General features: G+C 50.8%; 6 protein-coding genes across 6 annotated transcripts; 2 read left to right on the top strand and 4 right to left on the bottom strand.

Annotated features, from left to right (window-relative positions):
- Positions 1 to 1,732: 1,732 nt before the first annotated feature.
- SNOG_04576 (hypothetical protein) lies at positions 1,733 to 6,603 on the bottom strand (the record flags this gene model as incomplete). Its single annotated transcript, XM_001794939.1, has 4 exons — positions 1,733 to 2,428; positions 2,523 to 5,731; positions 5,786 to 6,030; positions 6,371 to 6,603. 4 exons carry the CDS (start codon positions 6,601 to 6,603, stop codon positions 1,733 to 1,735), a joined length of 4,383 nt encoding a protein of 1,460 aa, XP_001794991.1.
- A 462-nt stretch (positions 6,604 to 7,065) lies between these two features.
- SNOG_04577 (hypothetical protein) lies at positions 7,066 to 7,998 on the top strand (the record flags this gene model as incomplete). Its single annotated transcript, XM_001794940.1, has 1 exon — positions 7,066 to 7,998. One exon carries the CDS (start codon positions 7,066 to 7,068, stop codon positions 7,996 to 7,998), a length of 933 nt encoding a protein of 310 aa, XP_001794992.1.
- Positions 7,999 to 8,575: 577 nt separating this feature from the next.
- SNOG_04578 (hypothetical protein) lies at positions 8,576 to 9,239 on the top strand (the record flags this gene model as incomplete). The annotated part of the gene is made up of 2 exons (XM_001794941.1): positions 8,576 to 8,662; positions 8,730 to 9,239. The coding sequence occupies 2 exons, from the start codon at positions 8,576 to 8,578 to the stop codon at positions 9,237 to 9,239; spliced, it is 597 nt and encodes a 198-aa protein (XP_001794993.1).
- A 1,305-nt stretch (positions 9,240 to 10,544) lies between these two features.
- Positions 10,545 to 11,971, bottom strand: SNOG_04580 (hypothetical protein; the record flags this gene model as incomplete). The annotated part of the gene is made up of 3 exons (XM_001794942.1): positions 10,545 to 11,020; positions 11,078 to 11,343; positions 11,619 to 11,971. 3 exons carry the CDS (start codon positions 11,969 to 11,971, stop codon positions 10,545 to 10,547), a joined length of 1,095 nt encoding a protein of 364 aa, XP_001794994.1.
- A 1,480-nt stretch (positions 11,972 to 13,451) lies between these two features.
- SNOG_04581 (hypothetical protein) lies at positions 13,452 to 15,530 on the bottom strand (the record flags this gene model as incomplete). Its single annotated transcript, XM_001794943.1, has 1 exon — positions 13,452 to 15,530. One exon carries the CDS (start codon positions 15,528 to 15,530, stop codon positions 13,452 to 13,454), a length of 2,079 nt encoding a protein of 692 aa, XP_001794995.1.
- A 200-nt stretch (positions 15,531 to 15,730) lies between these two features.
- Positions 15,731 to 16,084, bottom strand: SNOG_04582 (hypothetical protein; the record flags this gene model as incomplete). Its single annotated transcript, XM_001794944.1, has 2 exons — positions 15,731 to 15,990; positions 16,027 to 16,084. The coding sequence occupies 2 exons, from the start codon at positions 16,082 to 16,084 to the stop codon at positions 15,731 to 15,733; spliced, it is 318 nt and encodes a 105-aa protein (XP_001794996.1).
- Between the last annotated feature and the right edge of the window lie 964 nt (positions 16,085 to 17,048).

A 17,048-nucleotide genomic window follows, 5' to 3' on the forward strand; every position in this document is an offset into this window, starting at 1 on the left:
GGTCGTGATAACCCATTAAGTTGAGTTCGACTTGCATGACAAACTGTGTAAGGTTTGCAAGTATCCTTTTGCTCCAGTGTTCGAATCGGGGGTGAGTCTGTTTTGGGGTGAGGTTTGTGTTCTTTCTGGTTAAGGGTGTGGGAGAGAGAGGTTAATGACGCGATGAACAGCAGCGTTCACGTAGAAGGTGCTGGATTCATTCTAAAAAGTCTATGGACTTTCTATACTAACTTTGTCGCAATCTTCTGTTTTTGTTAAAACAGAAATGCTAGCGCGCTATGTGTGCCTCCAGGCACGAAAATTCCACGACAGAGGAGCCTATGTGCTGTCCCAGATCTTGTGCGAAACTAAATGTTCTCTTCTTCATGTATCTGACTGTCTTTTGTCAGCTATCGAAGTATACAAAGACTACCTCTCTGCTTTAATCCTGTCTCTTTACACACCACCACTTCTGTTATTTTGGGAAAAACAAAATGGGTCCTGGAGTATCCTGTGTCGCATGTCTCCAAAAGCGGTCAACGACTTCATCATGAGAGCCGTTCTCTCTTGTTCCCCATGGGCCCCAACATCCAACTTAAACAGCATTTATCGCAAGCGTAGGACCAGACTCTTAGCAGGATGAGCATATATAAACCGCCTTCGTCGCCCTTCCACCTTCCCTCCTTTAGACAACACGCCTTTGCCTCTTTTCTAAAAAATTAAAAAGGGGGAGAGTCTGACTATGTCCGTGTCCATAAAAGTTGTGGAACATCGTCGGGATGTCTGCGCCTTTCTTCTCCGACTCTATTTCGAAGCATCAATGACACTTTCGCATGTCCTCTCCTCCTCTCCTCTCGAAACGACCAGACAACAGTGCAATGCGCCTACAAGTACCTGATGCAGTACCGATGTCTGCTCGTCCTCTTCTTCGTCTCAACAAAATCCTAATACTGAACTTGGCATGAGACTCTTTTGACCAAAACCGGATAATCATCGACGAATGTCTTCTCTCTTGAGCACAAAAAAGATCGACACCATCCACGCATGTCCGACCTCCTCCAAAAAAAACAAGTGCCACACTCTGTAATGCTTCCGCTACTAGACTCTTGTTCTCGACCAAAATACACGACTCAGGTAACGAATGAGTGTAGAAAAGAATTCGTGCAGCTGTTTTCTCCATGTTTCTGGGGGACGCCGGCCCCAGACAACACGAAGAAAATGGAAAATGGCGAGTGGGTTTGAGGTATGAGACTTATGTGGATCAGATCGCGACTCAAAAGCGCGAGGGCACATGCTCATGTTCTCCGCTTCTTTCGGGCGTTTGAGCTTGGGGTATGTATATACTCACTCTCCTCGCGCTGTGCTCTTCTTCTTCTTCTTCTTCAAGGATAGTGGAAAGGAGGATGGACCGGAATTACGTAGAGAAAGAGTGCATGTGTTCTTTGCTGGCGATCACAGAGTGGCTGCTGTCCATGGTATGGTTGAGCGGAGAAGAAAGCTGTCCGATTAAAACGTACCCGGAGCCGATTGGATGGCGGCATGCTCTGGCCCAGAGTTGTAAAAGATGATGGATTGGTGGGCATATGGTACTATATCAGTGTGGAGTGAAGTTCCGTAGTGTGGTGATGATTATCACCACCACTGCCATCATGATCATGACCAGAATCATCTCCATCAGCTGCGAATGAAATTACCATACGGAAACGTGATATACATTAATCCTCACCCTTCCCCTCCCCGCTATCTTCTAACACTATATACAAGCGTAACACCTCACCCTGCCCTTCCCTTCCTCCCCAGCACTCTCCTTCTCAGCCCTCTGCTCCAAACACGCCTTGTGCCACAAATGCCTGCACGCAAAAAGCACCAACTTCCCACCATCCTCTTCTTTCACCTCCTCAACTCCTTCCGCCACACTCGGTCTCTTCCCCTTACTCTTTCCCCCAACCTCATCCATCCCTAACCCAACCACTCTCGCCCGCCTTTCTCCTTCTTTCTTCTCCCACGCCGCCCACACCCCGCCGCCCGTCCCAGGCCCCCAGCACCTCTTCCCACAGCCCTCGCACACCTGTCCGCGCGGTCGCCAACCCCTCTTCCTACGCTCGGTAACTTCGTGCACGGTTTCGAAGCCTTCTTTGTCGAGAAAGCGGTTCGCGAGCGAGAGGATCGTCTCTTCGAAAGTGTACGCTGCGAAGATTTCGGCTAGCACGGAGCGCAGGTGCGCGAGCGAGGGTGAGTATGTGTGTGTGGCGCGGGTGAGGAAGCAGCGGAGGATGCGGAGGAAGGAGGGGTTGGATTGGGGTTGGGATGCAGTATGGCGGATGGGAGGGCGGGTGTTTGTCGTTGGGGATATGGTGGGGCCTTGTTTGTTAGGTGGGATGGTGGTGGATGTGAGGAGGGGCGGAGAAGGTTTGTTGGACGGAAGAGCGGAGGGTCGAAACGATGCGGGCTGTGTCGATTGTGGTGGTGGAGGAGGGATCGGTGGAATATGTTGTAGCGTCGAGATCGGCGACGGCGGTGGAGGTGTCGCGAATGAGCCGGACGACTGTGTCGATGAGATCGAGCCAGAGGAGTTCGTTGAGGGCGAGATCGGTTTCGCGGACCTCACCGTAGGCAGACTTTCGTCTGTCGGCAAGGGATTCGGGTGTTCGATCTGACGATCTGGTTTGACCTTGACATAACCATATGCCGACTTTGACATATTTGTTGATGTCTTCAAGCAGATCGTGAACCGCTTCTTCCGTATTTGCGACGTCAGGTGTCTCTGCAGCAGCGCTGATGAGGCCTGTCAAAGCAGTTTCCAGTGTACCCAAGTGCTTGATAAGACGATCCATGGCGTCTCTGACGAGACCGTCGCGCGCCATGAGAACAACAGCAGCGTCAATAACTCCGCTCTTCTCTAGCGCAGGCAATACAGGATCCAGTCTCAGATCGCCTGAGTTGAGAAGGCCAACAAAATCTGCGACATGAGAGCTGTTGTATGTGCACATGAGCTGCACATATCGTTCGACGAAGCCCGTGGGCAGAGTCTCGTCGATTATGGCGACAGTGCCTTCTTGTGCATTTTCTGGCTCGATTAGAGCCTCAAGATAGTGATACTGAGCATCAGCGTTATCATCGAGAGCGTCTAGTGTTGATTGTAGAAGATCTGGGGCATATCTTTTCAGCGTGACAGCGGTCTGTGCCGGATCGATCTCAGCTAAATCAGTCGCACGACGGACGATGACAGCCTTGACTTCGTTGATCTGCTTCTTAATGAGACCCTTGCTTGGCCGCAACAGGTCGCTCATGCAGCCAAAGACTGCTTCCTGATCCTCTGCGTCGTCTAGGTACGTCTCCAGCAGTTTTGCCCACTGTTGTTGGCCTCTGTATACCGTCTTGAGCACGCGATGAAACCCGGCTGTTTCGAAGAGCGGTACCAGATCTTGTGGGTTCGGTGGCTGGTACATTGACAAAAGGTATTCCACGGATAGCTGGCAGTCCTCTTTAATAGACTCCGTAGGATAATCGCACAAGCCGACAAGGACCTGCTGCAGTTTGGTACCAGGTAACATGATGTGCTGTGGATATTTGGGCAAGTTCCTTGCCACAAACATGTAGAAGTAGATGATATCTTCCGGATCAAAGTTCTCGGGCGTCATAATACCAAAGAGGATGTTGATGATGTACTGGCGTGTAGGCGTCAGGGTAGATCCTCGCTGAATACCGTTGGTCTGGGCCCCGTTCAGTCCTTCTTGATCACCGTTGAGGAAGCTATCTTCAAAAGCCTCGTTAAGCATACTCATAAAGCTTGATGCGTCGAAGTCGAGAATGAGTGAGAGGTAGGGAAATGGAGGTTCTTCGCTGTTGTCGTTTCGAGTCAAGATAACCTGGCCAGAGGCTGGCGGCCACTGCAGATTCTTACCCGAAAACAGGAAGCGATACATGTCTTTCTTTGCGCTGTATGCTTGCTCGTCTTCCATGAAAGTGCCTCCAGGATACAAGCGACCCGTAAAAGTGTATGCCAGGTATGCAAAGATCTTCTTCGCCGACGTCATGTAGATGTTCTCCGTCTCATCGACGTCAAAGTCTACCAGCTTGACAAGGTCTAGGATGTTGGTGAGCGGCGTGATGAAATCACCTAGAGCGCGCGTCCAGACGTGAATAAGAGCATCGTAGAGCACGTATTGCTGGCACAACATGGTGACCTGGTTGATATCCATGGTGTCAGTGCTCAGTCGACATAACATCTCCTCAAGCCTACTGCCTCGATTGGCAGATGCATAAAAGGTGATCAGATCCTTGAGTACATTCGGCGGTACGTCCGTGATCTCGTCGTCCGATATGTACGGCTCGAGCGTCTCGAAGAATGCCTTCTCCGCTGAACCATCCTCAAATGCATCGTATACATCCTCAAACAAGAAGTCTAGCTCTTTCATGCTGATCAATGCGGTGAAGCAGACTTCCGCAAGCTCTTTGAGGCGTGTCTCTCGCGCGTCTTCATCTTCATCTTTTCTCGTGAATGTATACTTCAGGGACGCAGTGATCATGTCAAGCAATTTCTCTTGAACAAGCGCATGGCGTGCTTGGTCATCTTCTGGAAGTCCTACCGTCAGTTTATCTGCATCGCCAATGTAGTATGAAGTTGCTAGGCCTATGGCAGCAATGTAGTCGCCATCCTCCATAAGTGCCATCAAGCGATCTGCCCAGTTTGACAGTGTTCCGATCGAGACATCGTTGAAGCCTAGCAAAAACAATCTTCCTTTATAAGCTCGGAAGCTCATGTAGAACGCGTTGGCAACGACGCCATGCATGGAGTCATCTTCCTCATTATGTTGTTCGATGACATGCCTTAGCTGCCGGGAAAACAAATCAGAAAAGTAGATGTGCTTTTGTAGCAAGTCAAACGAGTCTGTCATGCGTAGTGTGGTGTCTTCAAGGATAATCAGCCGCTGGCTGATCGTTAGTACACCCAGCACTGATCTGCTGAGCCATTGCACTGCGACGACAGCTTCTTCTGCTTTCCACCGACTTCTCGGCTTAAATTTGAGCTCTGTTGGTTTCTCTTTCTCTGTTGGCGGAGCACTAAGCGATTCTACGTCCAGGATAGTCAAGACATTGGACCAGCAGTACACTAGTTTGGTTTTTGACACGGACTTCTTGTTGACATCGTTAGAAGGATTCTTCAACTTCACAGCAGGGAACCAGGCGAGACATCCGCTCAGTGCGCTATGGGGCTCGACGTCTTTCGGACGCGGCGCTTTGTGTTGCGTCTGTGCAAGGGGAGTCGTCGAAACTATGACCAGCAGGTAAGGTGTGAGCAGCGCAGTCAAGCCCATGTCATCTGTAGGCTGCTCGACGTTCCCCAATGGCAACGGCGCGAAAGCGAGCACGGAACTTGGCTTTCGCGGTTTCTCTACGGACTTGGCTGACAGTGGATATCTGCCTAGGATCCTGGTGGTTTTGACTGTTCGCGCGATAGCACCTAGTCCACGTGTAGCGAGATGCGAGAATGCCATTCCAGCGTCATCGGCCGACACAAGAGCAGTGTGCCGTGTGCCAAGAAAACCGAGATGTAGTACAGCCGCCCCTGAGATGTGGCCATCTGACTTGCGATCATCCAAATTTGTGCGATCCAATGGCGGAATATGCAGAAACGGCTTAGCTGGTTTGGCGAGCTCCCAGGTGAAGATGTTGCCGGTCGCATGGCCACCCGCGACAGTTGAGTGATCAGCCGAGATGGCTAGTGATGTCACAGCACCACACTCAATGGCTATCAAACATGTTAGTTGATATCTCACTACTTTGGTGATAGAGATATTTGTACCTTTTGTGCCAGGGCCAATGATGGACTTCAAGACCTGCTGATAGTCGAAAATCAGGATAAAGCCCTTGGAGGTTCCAATGGCAAGCGAGGCCGCAACATTGAGGCATGTTGGGCGGCCAAAGTTGCGCTTTCCTATCTCTGAGAAGACTTGTCCAGTGATCTTCTTCAGCTTGGTCCACCGCACTACCTCCCATGGCGCCTGCGGTGTTTCTGCTTCATCTGGCTGATGTTGGAAGAGGATGTTACTAGACAGAGACGATTGTCTTGAGTGTGCGGATAGAAAGGCCGGAGATGATGCACGAGGCGATGCAAGCGGAGAAGGCGAAAGGCGCGAAGAGAAGCGTCGTTCGAATGGTTGTAGTGAGGTTGGTCGATGTGGTCGAAGTGAGCTATGAGATACTGGTACACTGCTACTTGGCGAGGAAAGTCTTGAGCCCTGAACGTGTTAGTGATAGTTGATGGGTTGTAGTTATGCGACCTACCTGTATGGATGGGGTATCATCGGGGGCGGAGGTCGATTCCGGGCTCTCTGGTCTCTCTACCTTGGGACGGATGGAGAGCACAGAACTTGTGTCTTCTTCTTGCTGCACTCCTCGACTCCTGACTCTATGGAAGGTCAGGCCATTACCCCCGTGGTCTATCGATTCGAGCTCCTCTTCTTCGGCGTCTTCGTCTTCTGTGCCATTGTCACCCGGCACATCCTCCTCCATGCTCCCATTTTGATCTACCGATGCTCCGTCTGCAAAGTCGTCCTGTGCGCTTTCATCTTGGTGGTTTCTGGGAGCACTGGAGCGGCTCTCCTCGGAATCTGAGCTCATGAGGCTCGTTCGTCGCAAAGCATCGCTTCACGCAAACATTGGTCGGACACGTGACTGTTGATGGGTTGAAACGAGGCGCGGTTCGTATCTCTAAGCTGATGTCATGTGCTCAATTGGACACTCTGCTACGACAGTCGTAAAGTGGTTCGCGATAGGGTCGAGGGTTGCCTGAAGACGCGCACGTGGTATCAAAGGACTTGGCGGGATGGAACTATGTATTACGGGTCGTCCAGACGTAGGAAGAGATCACAGGTCACGGTGAAGGTAAGGGAATGGCAAGAGTAGCTCGCGGCGAATGTTGGCGGGGATGATGGTGCTCGTATTAAGCTCCATCTATGGCGCAGTTCGCAGATCGCCGCGGGCGCGCCGGGAGTTTGGCCCAAGCTCCCTCAACGTCACTTGGGACCAAACCTCGAAACAACTTCATCCACACCACCGCCAAAACGCACGAATCAATTGACAATGCCGATCGGGCCGACACTGCCTCCGCACCTGGCGAAAAGAAGCCGCGACGACGATGAAGATGGCGCCTCCAGCCCAGATTCGAGCGACAAGCGGCGTAGAGTAGCTGGCCCAGCACCTCCGCCCGCCGCAAAATCACCTCGGCGCGCTGTTGGACCCTCACTGCCACCACATCTCGCGTCGCGATCGAGTAGCGAAGACAGCGATGATGGACCGGCGCCTCCCCAAGCTCCGAAGCCTGCACGTGTTGTCGGTCCTGCACCTCCACCAGCGTCTCTAGCCGAACGACCACCCAATCCCCCATCAGACGATTCAGATAGCAGCGACGATGATTTCGGGCCCGCACCGCCGCCTGCTGGTGGACTGTCTTCTAGCTACGGCGACGACGACATGCCTGGAAAATCAGCCTTCGATACCAATCCACAATTCACCGAGGAGCCCAAGAAAGCGCAGCGCGATGACTGGATGACGATGCCACCCACGCAAGACGACCTCGCAGCACGCCTGGATCCGACCAAAGCACGCCCCAAGAAGTTCAACACAGGAAAGAGCGCGGGCGGAGGCGGAGGCATGAGCAGTGCATGGACAGAAACGCCCGAGCAGAAGCTTAAGCGTTTACAGGACGAAGCCATGGGTATCACGACGCCAGCGAATGCGCCAGCAGCGGCACACGAGTCGAAGAAGAGCAAGGAGGAGGAGAGGAGGGCGCGCAAGATGCGCGAAAAGATCGATGCGGCGCGCGGGAAGAGCTTGGTTGAGCAGCACGCAGAGAAGGGCACTGGAAAGGAGAAGGAAGACGATCCCAGCAAGCGCGCGTTCGACTATGAAAAGGATATGGCTGTCATTGGCACGGCGAACAATAAGCAGCGACGAGAGCTACTTAGCAAGTCCAAGGGCTTCAGCGATCGATTCGCGAGCGGTAGTTTTCTATAAGTCCTCGAGACCACCGGCAGGCGCGGACCATCTGCAGATGCATAGCCACTTGTATCGGCAATTATCAAGTCTTAACCTCTTTCTCTCCACCGGCGGCTTGAGCCAAAAAAAAATAACAGCGAAATCATGAAGGCATGACTGTCAAGTGACAGCAATGTCCCCCTGCCAACGGGTAATGAGATCTCTGCGCACGTCGGCATTGCCACAATGTGTTCAAGACATCTTGTTAGAGCATGCTGATTCAACGAAAGAGGCGTTGTATAGTCGCTGCTCCTCGGCTCCCGAATCCTCCTTACCTAGCTGCTTGTTTCGCGGTGTTCCTGAACAACGTTTCATGTAAAAAAGGTTGTTGCACAGTTACCTAGCTGCCGTACTAACGCATTCGTGGGGGAAGTAATGTAATCGAGAGAGAAGTTAAGTATCTATCTATTTGATGGCGAAGTGCTGTATATAAAGTAGGCTATCAGTCTACGATTCGTTCTCTACACAGCTCTCGTTCAGAACCTATCAAGCCCTACTTTGCTGCTGTATTCTTAGACATTACGCTCTTCTATCCTAGTCCTACTCTACCTTTGCAATGCGTTTCCTTGGCTATAGAATTAATCAAGCCCTCAACGGTCTTGCACACAGCGTCACGGATGCGTATTGGGCCACTCTCGTTCAAGTATATGTAATTACACCCCCTCCTTCATTACAATGCTTACTTTTTCAGTACTGGACATCAGTACCAGATGGGACCGCCTCTGCTCCAGCTTCCCGCGGAACTCCGAAACTCCATCTACGAACACGTCAACTTGAACGAGACTGTGGTTCTACGCTCACTCGCGGTCTTAGTCAACGAGAGGTACTTGCATTACCTATCCCCAAATCTGCGGAATTTGAAACTTGCATGTCGCCAACTCTTCCTCGAAACACACCACCTGCCTCTCCAGCTCGCGGACCCCTCGAAAAATCTGTCCTCAAACCTGGTTCGCCGCGAGTTCAAATCCAAATACAAGATGGACTCTGTAACTGGTCTCATCCTCCATTTTGCCGAATCCCGCGCCTGGTTTGGCGCAGTCACCCTCCAATACACATTATCCCACAAAAAGAATATGATTTTGCGGTGTCTCATGACGCTTGCACTCGGCCATAAACGGGCGAACCTTTTGGCGGAACTAGGAACCCACATTGGACAAGATAGTCAAGACAAAAATAGTAAAACAGTACCCTCCACAGATGATATACGTCATCTACACTAATTCATGCATAATCAACAACCCTTTATACACAAGTCAAACTGCACATGAGTACCCCACTAAAGAAAGTGCGCTAACAACATGTATAACCAGGAACGCCTCCTAATCCACATAAAAATCTTTCTAAATCCCACAACATTGACGTTCAGAAAAGGATACACGCAACGCAGCTGCCAACGCTAACTCAGACAAAAGTTGAAACAACGCTAGATGGCTCGATCCTGATTGAAAGGCTTTGGAGTTAGCACGTACCTTCCTTGAATTAGGGCGGCAATTGTTTTTGAATTTAGTGTAGAGGCAGGTGTTTTCTTGAATTTACTGTAGACTAAAAGCCTCTCTCCGATGAAGGAAAGATACGCTTAAAACGTGTGGTCGTGCATGGCTACCTAACAAGGCACCCTGGTGCTGACAGATGGGATCGTTGGTGACGCGTAACTGCCTTTGATAATACCCGCGGTACATTTAAGAACTTGGCTGACGGAATTGGCTGACAGGGTAAGACAAATGGTCGTCATGAAGGTCCATGTGCTTCTCGGACGAAGGCGGATCGATTTAAGGCCGAAAAGTGACGTCAGGAAGCCAGGGTCATAATCTTTTGGCCTCTGAATGCCCGAGGCGATGTTGCTCTGCCAATGCAATAAACCAGCAATCGATGTTGCTGCTGCTATAAGTTGTGGAAGGTGAGTCTCTTGTTTGTCGAGTTCTTCTTGCTACTTGTTGCTGTGCTAAGATCTTGGCTATACTGTCTTTTCTGTGGTCTTATTTCGTTGTTTTCATACTTGGTGGCATGCATGTGCTGTTTGTAGTGTGCTTGTACTAAATGAGAACCTGCTGAATTAGGGTTATGTCCATCAAAGTAGTGTAGTGGCTGCGCGAATACTTACGTGTAGCTTTTTATCGATGATCATAGTAGCAAGCCAACAGAGCGTTCTTGTAAGGATATTATTGTGGTGTGGTAGCTGGGTACATGATTCTAGCTGACGTATGTTATGAAAGCAGAAATATCACATAGTATAAGTCAGGAGGTTGTACACCTCATCAACCCTCATTGGTATGTTTCTCCATTACCACCAGTTGGGCATCAGAAGTCCTTTCCCTGCTTCTGGGGTGTCCTCAAGCAACGTTATGCAAGCATATACAGTTGTGACATGATTGCACGTCCGCGAAATGGGAAAAGGGAGGATCATCATCACTACGTACTTTTGCGAACTCCGATCTTTCGATATTATATACGAATACATTCATAAACGCGTTATAACTCATTAATATGCCCGAGGAATGCTATTTTAGGACCCAAACCACCTTACCTTAAGGCAGAGGGTGATGAGGATGATCCTCCTTCATTATCCACTCTTCGCTACTCGCATCAGCCGTAACCCTGATCGTCGGCGGCGGCCTATCATGCTGCACCGAGATATTCCTCTGTATATGAATCCCATTCTGCGGCGCCAAAGTGCCCTCACCCGGTCTTCCGCCTTCCACCCACGAATGTCCCGGGTTTTTGGCGGCGTCCTTCGAATCGTCCAGCTCAAAGGTGTCGGTATAGGTGTACATGTCGTCGCCAGCCAGCTTGATCGAGTTGGACGGGTGGCTGCGGAAAGGCATGCTGCGGCCGCCTGCACTGCCGATGGTTTGAATTGGGTAGTTGGCTCGCGCGGCGGAAGAGGAGGCGAAGTGTTTTGGAAAGATCATGACGAGCAATGGTCGTAGGCAGGGCAGGCAGCCGCACATGATACCGACGTTGTATTCGATGGTGAGCATGATGAGCAGGTATCCAGCCAGGTCTATTCAATAGATAGGTTAGTATTACGAAAATGTGAAGGGGTGATCATAGGGCCTACATGTACTATCCCAGTTTTCCTGATATTTCTTTGCAAAATGTATTTTGACGATGGCACCAACACATGTCACCATTCCGAAACCAAATACTGTGACAAGGTTCAGACGCTGCCGTAGCGAAATCTGAACTTTCCATAGGGGGATTACGGGCCAAAGGAAGATGATGAAGTCAGAAACGGTATTGACGGCCATGCTGGCTAAGACTAGAGCTTTGACATCGAGACAGCGGCCCTTCTTTACGGCGGGGTTCCAGAGAGATTCAATTGGCCTGGCTTGGGGTCAGATGGGTATAGAAGTTCTGGACCGCTTATGACTTACAGGCATTGGCAGATGTACATCGTCGTGGTTATGATGTTCCACAACAACTGGTAGGCCATCATGGTATAACTGAAAATCTTGTTGGCTTTCGAGGGAAAGAGACGTAGGTATGTCAAACATAGCGAAATCTTGGCGAGCGTATTTGTCGTGTTGAAGATAGTTAATAGAACCAAGTTTAGCTGTGAATGTCAGCGTTTACATCCTTATGGAGCCGAACATGCTAACCTTAATCCAAGTCGGAAAGAAATCCGGTCTAACGTCGTAAAGATGGCGTCCAGCGACATGCTGCGTGCAGTAAAGAATGGTCGCGGTCTCCACGCAAGCCAAGATCTGTGCCTTTTAGATTTGCGTTGAAGGAGGGTGGTGCCTATACGTACTGCAGCTGCGGTCATGAACCAGTCATCGACGCCCATGCCAAGTTTGGACTTCGTCCGGACAAAAATTCGAGATCCGACAAAGAGAAGCATAGCAATGGTGGTCGAGTAGACCACAGCCTCGATGGACGTTTTGATACTCTTGGGATTGTCGTAGTTTGGAGTAGGCCATGTCGCTATGATCTCTGGCGTGGGCGCACTCATTTTGGCGCAGTCTCAAAGAGACCCAAGATCTTTAGAAGATCGATGGAGTATGTCAAGATGCGTGAACTGAGCCAGGTGGAAGTACTCGAGACTTTCCAATGAGGTGCTGGAGCTGAAACAAAGGAAGGTCCTTCGGGCCCCAATGGATCCAGATGCCGATTGTTAAGATGCATGCCCTGCAGGGTTCTTTGAGGCGCCACCCTTGGATCTTGGACAAATCTCAACCAGAACTCTAAGTGGAATGCGCGTCGATCCCGCGAGACTGTTCCTAGACATAAAAGCCTTGTTTAGGCTCCAAGCCCTGGCGACTGTCGGATGTCGGGAGAGACCCCGAAGCTGGGATTACTGGTGTGTGCCCTAAACGGCCCTTTACCGCCAGCGAATCGTATGCCGTATAGGTCAAATCTGGAAAGTTTATCGAGCTTTAGTACTGGGGATAAAGTGGACAAGGGACGGTCGGGGCGTACGGCTCGCGTGACTAGTGCCCGGCCAGCCATCCATCAACGGGCTGTATCTTCGCACAACGTACGCCATGTATGAGAAGCCGCATCTGGATCTGCCGCTACTGCATCGATCTCACTTGATGCGTTGCTGAATGCTTGCTACGCCGTTCCTATGCAACTCTAACTACATGGAAACATTATCTATAGGTAGTGGAAAGCCTTCACCTCACAGGCTGCGATATTTTCATTCTGTAAAATTCCAACTAACGGATAGATATGTGGACTAGCTGTCGACAACGCGGAGTCGGACATTCCACGAGGCGTTCGCGCTTCGTCCAATCGTGAAAGCCGGACACCAAACCAAGTACTGTGGAAGGTTTCGGGTACTGGCAGCCACATCGCGATAGTTGGACAGACACGGGACATTTTGTTGGTTTAGTTGTAAATCCCGATGGTGCCACTTATCCCGTTGAATATAAGATCCACGTGCGGTCCGTGGCAGGTCGACAGCGCGGAAAGATGAGGTTCCATCTCATTAGGCAAACGACATGATGCGTTGCACCACCCAAAACCATCGCCGATGTGGAAAGTAACTTGTGGACGATAGGTGGTGTGTGGAGCCATTCGAGACTCGTGCGTAAGGCGACCAACTGATACCGTGTGGCTGAAAGCTGAGCATCCCGGCCGCTTGTCGAGGCGCCGCTGTGTCAAAATAAGGCCGATACTATGTATGCCACGACTATTGGCATCACCTATGAAAATGTCGAGGCAGGGGTTCCATGCTTGGTCTGCGCGTCACACACGGCTTCGCATATCTTCTGGTTCGAGCCCTGATCACGTTCTCCCCTGATTATCGCATTAGCAGTATTCTCGAATGTCACGATCTCTGGAGAGTTTAGTCTGAGCTGAGGGATTTCTAGATCATTTGAAGCCGTTGTGTGAATAAACACTCCGATCGTCATTGTTGGGTAGCCACGCATTCCGATCAGCTCAGTAACTTCTAACCTGTGTGCAAGCTACTTGGACGTCCACCGCATTCATGCGCACACCTGAACGCAATTACTCGCCCTCATCTCTGTAGCGTAGTTACGCTTGCTTCCGCTAACAAAGAGCTGCAGATCACCTGTGGTTTGCACAGTGTGCTTCACCTTCCCACCCTGCTTGACTGCGAACTTCTCGCAAAGTGGCTTGCCGTCAATGAACCACTGTGCCTCTAGCTTCATACCAGGGTCCCAGCGTCCGACAGAGGCATCGACTGTGCTGCCCACCTGAACGCCATACTCTGCATCGATAATTGGAGGAGCTTGACGTGCCACTGCTGCAGCGCGGCCGCCGCGCTTGATGACATCGTCCCACTGGTTCCCCCTCGAAGAGGACGCAGTAACACTCCCAGATAGCGGCTGGGTGCCATTCGGGCCATGGTCATGGATCCACGCCTCTAAGAACTCGAGGTAGTTCCAGATTTCTCTCGACTGGTAATTCCCGCCATGTGGCTTCTCCGGCAGGATAGTCACGTTCGCCCATCCCGCCCCACCAATAGCATCAGTCTGCTTCTGAAACTCCATGACTCCTTCGTTGAGGTAGTAATCATCCCAGCTACCAACGTAGACGAACACACGTCCAGCCAGATTCCTTCCCAGGTTCAGAGAGTTGTTCCAATTGCTGGTAATGTAGTTACTCAGATCATACGACTTCCAGTGCTCCACAGCCTCGGGATAAATCTCACCAGTGACCTTATCCCATGGCTCGAGTGGGTAATTGTTGTAACCCTGGACACCAAAGACGGCATTCCACACATCCCATTGGTTCGAAGAGCGGGATGCAGTGCCAAAAGTCAACTCCCAGTGGTTCTCGAGTGCGACTGTGGCCTTTACGACTTCTGTGCCGTTCACAAATGATCGAATGGAGGGGACGAAACTTCCGTCAGCACGCTGATACGCATTTGCAGCAGTGTAGAGCTCGATGTCCTGGTGGCGGTGAAAGTCTAAAGAGTCGGGATAAGACGAGAAACAATACCCAAACAGATCCGGCCTGTAGATCAAATTAGCGGCAGACTCCCAGCCGCCGGTCGAGCCTCCTTCTTGGATACGCGCGTATGGCGCTTGGATCGTGTTGAATGTCTCCTCGAGGTAAGGTATTAATTCGTCATTGATCGCATCGCCGTACGGACCAAGATTGGCAGTGTTCACTGCGTAAGAGTCGTCGTAGAAAGGAGCTTCATGGCGGAGTGTGACCAAGATCATCTTCGGCGCGGGACGAGCCGCCGTTTTATTGGTCGCGGGGATGGTGCCGTTATCCCAGGCCTTTGAGAAGGCCGCTGTAGGGTATCGGAACGCGCCTTGGTCCGCGGGCCAATGACCCTGCGAGTAGATGACTGGATATCGCGTGGCCGTATCGTTGGCGTCGTAACTGGCAGGAAGAAGCACGTTTGCTCCGACATACATATCCCGACCCCAGAAAGCGCTCAGCTTCTCGCTGCGGATCTTGATATATTTTAGGTTCTCAGTGTCCTCATAATTGCCTTGGTTACATCCACCGATCTCCCTGCCATTAAACACTTCGATCGCTGTGCTGTTATCGAATATGAGCTCTAGTGTCTGTGGTTCGCCAGATACCTCGAGACCGATCGCAGTTGTGACAAGACTTCCGTACGTGTTGACGTTCGGATTTCCATCACCACATGGGAAGTGGACGCTGACGATTGACCCATCGCTACGAGTCACTGACTCATACTTGTTCAAGAAGGCTTGAACCTGGTAAGTGCCGGATAGCACATCACGCAACGTTATATTCGGCCATCCGTATACACCAAACTCGACACTAGAGTTGGATCCACTTGAAAAGGTAATCTTATCGCTCGGGCCAAAATTGTACACATTCTTTCCGAAGATGGAGTTCGGTGATGAGGTTACATCCGTGTCGTCGAGCGGGTCGGTTCCGTTTGGCGCGAGCATGAGGACAATGCGACCATCGGTAGGCGCATTCAAGACGCCCTCTGCGACGGAAAGCTTCACTTCCAAACCACCGGGCAGATAGTTCTTGGCATAATGTCCAGTCGTAGGCGCAGCAGATGCGTACGAGGCAGCGCTCATGACCAAAAGAATGGTGTTAAACATTGCGCAGATGTACATGGAAGTACCACCTGGACCAATAGACAAACAACTTAAAAATTTCGAGAACGATATTAATAAAGAGGAAGAACGAGCAGCAAGCAAGCTTTTCCATGGAGATGAAGCATTGTTGGATCGTAACGATGTGGGTCAAAGCTAGCAGCATGACGATGCCTGAAGCGGAAGGCGATAACGACACGCGAATTTCACAGATAGGAAAAGCAGATTACAGCCGCCTCCAGATCGATCAATTTGGCAAACCGTCTGTCGCTCTCGACCAGATAGAGCATGGCATCATGCATCCGCCATGAGAAGTTGTCCCGTCCATATGGTCGCGTGCCGTGACAGAGACGGAAGCCAGGTTTTTGGGTCTTGCGTGCGTCTTCCCAAAGCAGGCCCCATGCAGTCCTGGGATACAGCATAGGCGTAATATCAATAGCCACGATGGCAACGAAGGTTTCAGTGGCTGACAAGGGTGTAGGAGGAAATTGTACGAACGAACCAAATTTGTGAAGGATGCATGTATGCGAGGGCCCTGCTTCGCTAACCACATCGACCATTGCGCACAAAGAGCACACATATACGGAGACGGTCTTTGATTGTGTTTTATAGGACTCTCCTTGAATTGTTGATTGTGAAGCATGCTATCTTTCAGCACACCAAGTTGTGACCACAGCTTTAGACCTTTAGAGCAAACGAAAGCACACGCAATACACCCTCGTTCGAAAGCACAGAGAGGAAAAATAACGAAAGGCAGAGTCTACTCCAATTGAGTCCATCCTTCTTCCTCTTAGAGTTGTTGGCGATCAACTTTTTAAGTATATATGACGCGTATGTATGTTCTTGAACGCATTTCCTTTCCTCTTACCTAGTGATCCTTGCTGCGTGCAGTACCTAGGCCCTAGAAGCAGCCTAGCACATAACAATGTTTATAGAAGTGTCCTGTGCTGGAGCGAGGATCGTGACGGCCGCTTCTTTCTGATTCCTATATGTCGAAGGCCAAATGTGACCTTGGTTCCCGGATTGCATTTCTCCACGATCGCGCTACAAATCGCGAACTGTTCAGCCATATATGCCAACTTGACAGCTCGCTCAGACTTCCATTCTTTTCCTCCAGGGTTGTTGACTGTACTTTGCCACCCTTCGGCGACGACGAACACTTGGACGGTCTCTAGGAGCGGTAAGCGAACAAAGACAAGTGAAGCTTCGTTCTACCACCTTACTCAATCGTCTAGTTCGTTTTAATCATCGTCGAACCAGTAGTGAGTGAAGTTCTCAGTTGTATCCAAGACGAACAATGTGACAGTCTTCAGCATTCCGCTGCGCTTCAGCGGCTTCAGGAACATCAGAGAATGAGACAAGCTCTGGGTGCTGCGCGCACGCGGGATGGTTGAAATTTCGGAGTTGACTCGGCGCCATGTGCGTGGAAGGCTGGGTCCATTCCTCTGGCTGTCCCGAAAGTCGAGAAGCTACGGTTTTCGTGGGTGGCATAATTCGAGAGTCAATCCGCGACGGCTAAGCGCG

The sequence above is a fragment of the Parastagonospora nodorum genome (assembly GCF_000146915.1).
Source record: "Parastagonospora nodorum SN15 chromosome Unknown scaffold_6, whole genome shotgun sequence".
Classification (NCBI taxonomy): Eukaryota; Fungi; Ascomycota; class Dothideomycetes; order Pleosporales; family Phaeosphaeriaceae; genus Parastagonospora; species Parastagonospora nodorum.